The sequence below is a fragment of the Gordionus sp. m RMFG-2023 genome, chromosome 2 (assembly GCF_954871325.1).
Source record: "Gordionus sp. m RMFG-2023 chromosome 2, tfGorSpeb1-WG-v2, whole genome shotgun sequence".
NCBI classification, from domain to species: domain Eukaryota; kingdom Metazoa; phylum Nematomorpha; class Gordioida; order Chordodea; family Parachordodidae; genus Gordionus; species Gordionus sp. m RMFG-2023.
The window spans coordinates 59,588,701-59,599,282 of record NC_088776.1 but is presented as its reverse complement, the minus strand read 5'-3'; the positions used below and the strand labels follow the sequence as shown (position 1 = coordinate 59,599,282).

Genomic DNA, 10,582 nt, shown 5'->3' with positions numbered 1-10,582 from the left:
AAAGACATATGTTTACCCCAATTAACCAATAGATAAAATTAAATAAATATTTTTAAAATTTGTAGAGAAGTTAAAAAAAAATATGCGCCTAACAAACATAGATAAGTTTTTTTGAGGGGGAAAAAAAATATAGAAATAAAAGTAATGAAAAATGAGAGAAAAACAATGAAATAAAAGGAAAAGAAAGAAAAAAAAAATTAATGACTTGACTTGATTGAAAACTAAATCAAATAAATATTTTTAATAAATAAATAAAAAACGCGCCCAAAAGGGAAGATGTAACAGAGAGAAGCCACCTTGCAAATACCTGCATCCGCCCCAGCATTTAAAAGAACAATTGCTCGTGAATGGGAGGAACAATTTAGCCCTCAAAAACGCGGCTTTAATGGGCCAATTAGCTACTTTCTCGCCTTTCCTTCCCGGCCATCCCCTGGCATCTCAAATGGTAATTCTAATGCGACCTATAATAAATTATTTTTATTCGCTCGCTTTGAGCTTAAATTACTCGTATCGTAAAACAGGGGATATGCGTTCGAGGTCCGTAATGAACGGGGTTTTGTTAGCCTGGACGGGCGGGTTAAAAATCGGACTGGTTATTTAAAATATTTTTCGGGCCAAAGCCCTCTATCCCCCCCCCCCCCCCACAAGCTCTTGAAGCTGAGACTCCATAAGGGTTGCTCTATGACCTACCCTTTTTATAAAAAGATTTTGAGTAAAATGACGTTAAAGTCGTAATGAGTATTACCGCGTGGTTCTGATTGGTTCTCTGAAATTGTGACCATTTTACTAATATTTTCTTTAGGCAATACTTTAGCACTGCCTGTCTTTTAACCCCCATTCATTTTAAAAGATTGCAACATGACTTCGGGATGGAGGTAGATTCCATTTGTCCCCAGATGTTTTTCAGTAGGACCCTGATAAATATTTTTTGGGCAAGGCGCCAATCTGGGCGTGTTCCTGCAATTTTTTTAAGGCGCTTACAGTTATACTTTTTTTTACAGCTATAGCTAGCTTCATATTTGTATTTAATATCTTAAAGATCTGGGCCTGAACGTTTTTTCTTAATGTGTTTAATTTTTATTTTCAATTATGTATAATTTTGTATAAAAAAATGCAATTATTTATATAATTAATTTATAGATTTGGACTAAATATTTATTAAGTAATTTGAAGAGACCTTGAGAGCCCATAACTCTGGATCCAGATAAACTAGAGTCTTATAAAATTTTACAATTACTTAAGTTAAACCCGATATAACCATCATACGAAGTTTTCAAATATGATGGAAAAATCATGGAAAGATTCTTATCCTTTATTCGATTCTATCATTTTTAATATTATTTACGAGACTAGATTAGGTCACGATAGTATGTCTGTACTATAAGTATATATATAAATATACATTCATAAATCTCAACCATGTTATTAATTATTATTTCAATATTTAAAAAAAAATTAATCCAGACGTCCAACGTAGCCTCCCCTCTCCCTCCTCCCTTGGGCCCGCCCCTCATTTGCGGGTCCCCACCACCGGGCTCAGGTCCAACCCACCATTTAAACACCCTGAATCAATTTTTGACGCCATTACCTGGCCCCGGTGATTATATCCTAACACCCGACGGCACTCCCATAGCATACATCAACTACGCTCACTTACAACCGCCCCCACATTACAATCACATTGCCAGGCGGATATCACTGGGCGGCGCTACCCACCAACATCCACCTCAGCCAATTTTGATTCAGCACCACCACCCCCAAGCCCAACTTCAATCGCCAGCCCTCACCGCTCATCACACCACCTGCTTTACCACTGGTAACGGGCTAGTAGCATATCAAAATTGCCTTTCAATCAATGACACCAATGGAAACGTTAATAATGGCATGAGTTTGAGTAATAACCCACTTAATGGTATGATTATAGCCCACCATGCCCCGTTACAACAACAGCTCAACAGGTTGGACCGTGTGGAGGTAATATATTTTTTTATACTAGTATTCACTAAATTATTATACAATAAATATATTGAAAGCAGAGACCTTAAAATTTTAATTTGTTTTAACCCCGAACTTTACCCGACATTTAAAAAGTCTGAGCCTGACTTCGCCCAAATTATTTTAAGAATTTGCGGTCTACTCGGGCTTCGATCCGACTTGTAGGACTATTTCAGAAATCAAAATGTTAGGTCCAGCCCGAATTTCATTAGGCCAGGTGCTTTTTGAAATGTTGATATGACAGCCCGATCCGAATTTTAATATTTTGAATATTGTTAAACGAAAGGCCAATTTTTTCCTATGTCTGACGCAAACTTATTTCCTGACCATCAAGATAATAAGGAAGCAAGTTTTCGATTTAATAGTAGTTTTTATCATGAGAATAATTACTTGTCCAGCTTATTTGCATTCAACGACGCAGAATGCATCGTCAGTTTAGGTATTATTATATGTCATTGAACCGGGTGGACAATTCAATTTTATTTAGGGTCGGACTTTTCGGCACAAATATTTTTTTTTAAATCGAGCCAGGCCTGGTTTAAAAAATTATGCCCCGTTGCAGATATCTAATATAAATGAAATATTTAACTGGCCTATTTAATTGTATTCTCAGATATGTAGAGAATATATGCGAGGCAATTGCAAAAGAGCTCAAACCGATTGCAAATTCGCTCATCCTTCCGAACACCTGCCCTTGGAGAACGCGACCAATACCGTAACCGTAATAACTATTCTTAATATAACGCGATTCTTTTAGCGGAGATGGAATTATTATTTTTTTCGTAACAGGATCTGGAACTACGATCATCCACCAATTACCTACCCCCCCCCCCCTCCATAATTTAAAATTTAACTTGTAAAATAATGTAATAAATTATATCGTTTAAAAACTTTTTCTTTATTAAACTTGAATCATAAAGAAAAATAATTTAAATATATATACCTTTCAGGATAAAGGCGGGGTAGGTGTTATCCCACCATTATTAAAACCGTTAAAACAGATATCTGATACTATCTACATATACAATTGGTTTTTATTTCTATAATTAAATTTTTTTATAATATTAATGTGTTATGTTTGCCGAATTTTTTTAAGATATTCGCAATTTGTTGAGCCTTTGTAGGGCCCAACATTTTTGGGGAATTTTTTTTTGACTGACATATTTTAAAGGGTTGAGGATTTCGAAATTTATTTTATTTAATGGAGTTAAAAATTCGTAATAAAGCAAATTAAGTGCACCATCTTCAGAAGGTATATTTCTAACAGTAACATGTTACGAATGTATATTCGATTATTATTATATAACATTTTATTTCATTTAGATGAATTCAATTTTGAATCGAGTGATTGAAGCCCTTTTATATGATCAGTTTAATTGATCCATATTTCTAATAAACGATTGTAAGTAGCGGAGTTTATAGTGGACAAACAAGCGATGGTCTCGCCCTATTTCTTACCACTTTTACTATGTTTCATCATTAATAAGGCTAAATACCCTGTAGACTACAATGCCATTACACGGATCATTGAGGGGCGACATTTTGTGAATATTTTCGATATAAAGGAATGTAAAAACTCATTGCAGGTGGAATATATAATTCTTTCCCAAGTACGTAGGGGATAGGGAAATCTCAATTTTGCTACTCAAAATTGTCCAACTTTTTTTTGTTATGTGCTGATCATATGGTAAATGTTTTGCCGCCAATGCTTCCCCCTAAAATATGGACGATATTTTTAATGTTTTTTCCATTCTTCGTATTATTTCTATTTTCTTATAACAGAATCCGGTTTATAAAATAGTGATTTCAATTAGAGATCTGCGGGCTTCAGGCCGGGTCTATGTTTTAAAAAGAAATGGTGTTCAGGCTGGGTCGGGCCTTATATTTTAAAAAAAAATTCGGGCCGGGTCGGATCTTGGAATTTTTTTCTAAATATATTTTAAATTTATCAATTTTTTATGTTGAAATGTTTATATAAAATTATTTGATTTTATTTATAGAAACTAGACGCCATATAACATATATCTTTTATTTTGAGTAATTATAATAAATTATCGGACCAGGCCGGTAATAAAATAAAAATCGGGCCGGACCGGCAAAACTTTTTTAAAAAAATTTCGGACCGGGCCGGGTTTGAAAAATTAAGCCCGATGCAGATCACTAATTTCCAGAGTTGTTAAAAGATACTTTTTTAAATGGATCTAGCTAGATACAGATACAACGTCTAAAATAATATCTAGATACAGATTATTTAATCAAAAATCTATCTAAATACAGATACCACATTTTTATATCTAAAGTATCTAGATCCTTTAACAACTCTGCTAATTTCAATATTGAGTTAATAAAATAGAATATAATCTGACCATTATGAAATAATAAAATAATTATGGTTAAAATAATGATTAAGGTGTACGAAAGGTACCAAATTTTTTCTTGGACAACCCTATAATAAGCATCTAAAATAGAATGAATATCGCATAGGAATAATATTGCGCACATATTGAACGTTTCAACGCAGCGTTTCAAAACGCAAATAATGCATTTTAAATGCATCCGTTCAAATTGGACAATATTTTTTTTTTGATTTTAAATTTAGACGTTTCATATTTAAAAAAAAATAGAATTAACGGTTCAATTGCGTTTACGTTTTATTTTATTTGCTTTTTGAAACGCTGCGTTTGAAGCGTTCAATTTGTGCGCACTATAAGCGTGTCGTAAAATTTTGGACCGCGCTTTAAAAAGTATTTATTTTCTTTTTATATAACAGTTTTAAAAAATTGCCAAAAAAATGACCCAAACTTTTACCTTATCGAGAACTTATTTCTAAACTTTACTCTGATGGGCTAAAAAAATAATAACTCTATTCGCAAAATTTTTAACTTTCAGAAGTGAAACAATTGAAGGATTACAGATTAAACCGAAGGAAAGAAAGAAATTTGAAAACCTTAAGGAGAGAAGATTAATGTTTAATATATATTTTTTTAATATTAAATCACGCATTCAAGGTATGTATGGACGCCCTGAAAGGTAAATGCTCTAGAGGCGACACCTGCAAATATTTTCACCCCGGTCCTCCTTTCCACTCTTCCACGAATTCCATGCATAGCGCCATTCCTTCCTTCCCTTCTTCCGTTAGATCTTCCCTTCACTCATCTTCCTGCAATTCCAATTCACCTTCCCCCCTCTTGAACAACAACAACAATAATAGAGATTGTTTGGAGGGTAATGTCGAGGGGAAGGAGAGTGAAATTCCGGAAGACGCGGACAGACCCGCAGCCGAAAAAAATAACCCAACGCAGGGTGACGCGGGGCAAGCTAATTCGGCAAACGTTAACCATCTCGATAACGTTGACGATGAAGTTTATAGGGTTGATGAGGCTAAGTTAGGCAGCGGAAGTAATGAAAATAAAGAACCTGACCAGGCGAAGAAGAGTGAAGGAATCGCGAAAGAGGCCATCAACGGCTGCGATACAACGCTCGACAAAAGTAGCTTCGACCTTACTAATCCCACTTCTATCTCCAAAATAGTCGATACCCGCTCTTCCACCGAAAAGACTATTTTTACGGACCCGAATACTGAGGATGGTTGTAATAATTACGTCGAATGCGACAAAAACTTATTTTTAAATGGTATACTACCCCACGAATCGCAAAATGGCGAAATTTGTCCAATATCTTCCACCGTTCTCGTCGACGCTACTAGTACGTTACATCACAACAATGCCACTGGAAAAGTATATTTAAAAAAATATATTATTTTGAAATCTTAAAAATATAATTGAAGTAAGATCAAATGATAAAATTGAACATTTCTCCAATAATAGCTATGCATAAATTTTTGTCGTATTATCGCATTAATTGAATTCGTTGGTTTAGTTATTATAGACTGTTTTCTATATCCGATTTTATTTTAAAATTTTATCGGGAGAGCATTTAAAAAAATTATATGTATTTCTTATTAGAAAACAGAATTAAAGTTTGTACAATGATATATATAGATTACCATATTGGGGATTCACCAATCAAAAGTGTCCATACACAGGAGTCATCTGTGACGCCATTTTGTGGTTTGCATGTCGACTAATTGTCTTTATGTATCATTATATGAATGCACATTAATGGCATCTAACCGACGCGCAGAACATTAAATGGCGCTACAGTTGCTTCCTATATATGAACATTTTTAAATACGTTTGAGTTTGTAGTAGATTCAAAATTATGAAATAATTTTTTTTTTATACCTCCATTTTTTTTTGCTTAACGACTACCCGATTGAAAATCAAATCTTGATAACTATTTGGAAAACTAAATAAATCAAACATCCTTTTATCATTTCTACCTTTTGCCAACATGCATCGTGGTCGGTAAATAGTCCTCGATTTTAAGGTTATTTAATTAAACGCTAATTTTAAACAATAATTAAATCAAATCCAACACCATATTCTTGTTGGCCTTTTTTTAAAAAATTTAACAGATAGATGAATAATTTTTTCTTTTCCGAATTTTAAAAATGGTGATCTTTGGTATTATACTTTTGCAGCAAATGACTCACTCTTCTCGATATATCACTCAAAACAGCTGATTTGGTTGGGTTTATAAAATATTATTCTTTTTTTCTGTGAGGCTATTTACCTACCACCTCTCTGGAGTTTGGTTATGAGTATCGTTGGGTTTCGGCCCAATCCACAACCGCGCGTCGGATTTTTTTTTACTAAGCATTAGCCCGCGATTTAATTTATTTATGCTTTCTTTTAAAAGTTAAGCTATATTTTCAAAAAAAAACAGCCAACCTGAGATGATAAATTATTGGCTAAAAACTAAATTTCGCCGTTTTTCCCGGAGTTATAAATCAAAAATAAAATATAGAGCAATTATCCAACTATAAACTGAATTAAACTAAATAAAACGTTTATTTGTTTTTGTTTTTTTTTATATAAAAATATTAGATTATTTTAACATTTTTTTTTATAGTCTAGGCTTTCACTTAACTCCGCTACTACCTTCGTCCCCCCATGTGCTTCACTCGCTAAATCTTCCGCCATTCTGCCTCGCGTTGTTAAAAAGCGTGGCCGTCAGGAAGCTAACATTCTTTACGAGACTCGCGAACCTTTTATTTCCCTCCAACCATTCCAACCCCCTTCCCCTAATAAACGGATGAACAGCAATAAGCTCTTGCATGCGCCCGCCACCAGCTTTGCCGATTTAAATCCCGCTTCTTATTATATTTGTCCCTTAAATCAACGACCGTCTCATATTCCGCCTAGCTTGATGATAAATAATAGTATGTCTAGCATGAGTGGGGAGAATGGTAATGGCTTCCCCTGCTACTATTACTGTGATGCTAGCGGTGTTTTGACGCCCGTTAACGCTAAGCCAGAAATTTATTTGGGAAGGCCTGCCGCCGCTAATTTAATCGCATCCGCTTCCAATTATTTGGTACTACGTTTTGTTATGTCGTTTATTTATTTTTATCTTTTTACATTTTTTTTAACCACTTAAAACAAAAAAATTTCTTCAAGCTTACATTAAAGTACTTAGTATTCTAATAATGCAAGTGTCTTTTTTTTTGTTCAAATATTTGTTTTAAATTTAAGCACATATATTTCCTTTCTCAATTTATTTACTTCTCTTTTTTTGTTTGCTTTATATAAAAAAAAATTGCCTGCTTCTGGATAGGTTTTTATATTTCTCGAGGAACTATATTGAGCCTTGTTCTAAATTTAAATGATTTATCGAGAGGCTAACGCTCTATTTATAGTAAGCGCCATTTGCTTAAGCCATGCGAAATCACAGCTGATTCCCCACTGTTGTGATCCTTTTTTTTGAAATATTACGTAAAACAGCTGTCGCGATCTTCATCATTTCGCTACGTATTTATAAATTATGCCGATTATAGCGATTAATTTCGCATCGCTTTGTGCAAATCGCGGTTGCTATGGAGGCTTTAAATCCGGCTTTTATATTTTATTTTTTTGAATGCGCTTTTAAAAATTTTGTTGTTTTATTATATACATTATTTTATATTATATTTTTACACCTTTAAGGGGTGCGTCCAAAGTCAAAATAAACATTTCATAAAAAGAAATATAAATGATTTCTCGCTATTTATACACTACCCATCCAAACTACAAATAAATAAAAATAAAAGACTTTGGCCTCAACCCTTGAAAAGGTCTTTATTAGCTTTTCTTTATAGCATTATAAATTTGAATCTCCTCATTTCAAGAATAGCTTTGGGCAAAAAAAAAATATATATAATATAATTAATTCTACTTTGTTTTCAAAAAAAAAAGAATTGTCTTATTTATTTATAATGCTTTTTTGTTAAAGAAAAAAATACGAAATTGGCTAATTATTATATATATTTCTCTTCTTTAACTTAAAGTGTTATGCTTATTTAATTTTTTTACCTGTTACCTCATAATTTACATTATGTATGAATCAATGACATGACATGTAATAATACCTAGACTGACGATGCATTCATCAATGATGCATTTGAAAACGTCGTTGAATGCAAATCAGCTGTTAAAAAGTACTATTTTAACTATCTCGTCAGACATGGGAATAAGTTGGCCGTTATATGGGAAATCAAAATGGCGTTTTCAGCTGTTCTCATTGATGAGCACTTTGAATGAATGCATCGTCAATCTAGGTTATTCTTGTATATCATTGGTATAAACAAAATATAATTACTTTTTTTTATTAAGCACTTTTTTTTAAGATTACGACAAAATATTGGGGGGGGGGGGTGGCAGAATTTTGGCCTGCATGCGACCCTTAGGCCTATATTATGGTAAGCGCGATATCGCTAAACGATAGCATAGCCGTATAATTTAACATGTATTTTGTAAATTACGCATCGCGAAAGTGACATCGAAATATTTCGCGTTTACCATAAACCAGTCCTTATTAAAAATATTTTTAAAATTTCGATTAAATATGAATCACTTTTTCTGGCGCGAATACGTGTTGTTTAATCATTTATTTAAAGATGGCGTCCTTCGCATTCCAATTCCCCATGTCCATTATTACCCTTCCCAAGGTTTGCATCTCTATAGGATTCGTTTAGGTCCGAACTTGAATTCCCGTTTGTTAGTTTATCAACTATTATAAATTTAATAAACATGAACTTAATCTCGACCAGGTTTGTGACTAGATTATCTCAGCGTTTTTAAGTGTCTCATTTTTTATCTCCCATATTTTCCACTTACCCATGCCTATTACATCTCTTGCCCGAGAACTTTCCCGATAATCCCTCCCGCTAAGTTTTTTTCCTCCTTGAAGAAATAAATTGTGGTTCTAACTATATATTTAATTAAAATTATTTAAAATACAATATTTATGCCCTTGAGGAGTTATTGATTACAATATTACATATTACGCAATCTGGCCTTTTTTTTTCTTCCAAATAAACCTTGTTTTTTTTTAAAAAATATTTTATTATTTAAACAGCTGTGATTTATTCTTTTTTTTTTTAATGCTTACTGGACGTGTTGTTTTAACAATAAGGTAGTTTTATAGTTAAAAAAAGAAATAAAATTTCGAAATATTATTATAAAGGGCCTCTAAAACTTCAAATAAGCTAATTTATATTTGCTATAACATATTTTTTGAACTCTAATGAAATGAACGAACATATGATTTTAGAAATGGGGTGGGCCCCACCACCTACCCCTTCTTACCCCCCAATTTTTTTTTGAATGTACACAAAGCAGTGATTTTTAATTTTTACTCTCGTTTTAAATCGAATATTCCAGGTCGGGCTTGGGTTTAAAATAAAAGTTCCCTGCCGGGCTTAAAAATTAATAAATATTTCGGGCTTGGTTCAGGCTAAAAAAAAGGATAGGAGTTTGCGCAGGACTAAACTAAAACCGATAAATTATAATAATTAAAATTTTACACGAAACGGCTTGCATTAAGGATAAAATATTAAATTTTTTTTATTACGATAACTGAACCGTTGCCCATTAGCGTGACTTAGCAAAATGTTGAGGAGACCATCACGATATTACAGCTTCTGGAGGCCAATTGAAATAAGCAATTTTTTAAATAAATTTTTCCCGCTCAAATAAAGATTAGCGAAATCAAAATGGCAACTTTTTTTTAATGTAGGGAATAGACTTGGACAGATAGTTTAAGATTCGTTTATTCGAAGAAAATGCGCATGGGCTATTATTATTAAAAAAAATTTTAGAGTTGTTTAGTAGGTTGCTAAGGAATACACGGACTCTTATTGAACATTTATATTATCGCGCTCTCTTTCAAACAAGGAATATTGATATTCTTGTGAACAGGAGTTGCCAGGTAAAAAGTTTTGAACTGAGAGAGAAAGGCTATTTTTATATAGGGGGCTGCGCCCACCCTTACCTCTTTGCGGGCCATCGGCCCGTTTTGGCCTGATTTAACCCCGTTGGTAACCTTGATTTTTACTCGCATACTTATTTGATCCAAAATTAAAATCCATATGACATATAAAGCTAGATATTTCATAAAAAATCGCTAACCCTTGATTTTGTTGAAACGGATCGTTTTTATTATTCGTCGCGAATTCGCGCTTACCGCCAATGAGGGGTAATCCCTT

General features: G+C 33.3%; 1 protein-coding gene across 4 annotated transcripts in view; it reads left to right on the top strand.

The window, feature by feature from the left end:
- Nucleotides 1-10,582, top strand: part of LOC135923247 (uncharacterized) — a 47,166-nt gene that overhangs the window by 23,169 nt on the left and 13,415 nt on the right. The window contains exons 2-6 of one of the 4 annotated variants that reach the window (XM_065457897.1): nt 272-445; nt 1,465-1,974; nt 2,609-2,710; nt 5,004-5,732; nt 6,970-7,434. In XM_065457897.1, coding sequence (XP_065313969.1) covers nt 272-445; nt 1,465-1,974; nt 2,609-2,710; nt 5,004-5,732; nt 6,970-7,434 — 1,980 coding nt within the window. Of the gene's footprint in view, nt 1-271; nt 446-1,464; nt 1,975-2,608; nt 2,717-5,003; nt 5,733-6,969; nt 7,435-10,582 lie in introns of all 4 variants that reach the window. The other 3 variants (XM_065457896.1, XM_065457898.1, XM_065457899.1) reach the window with 3 other exon arrangements.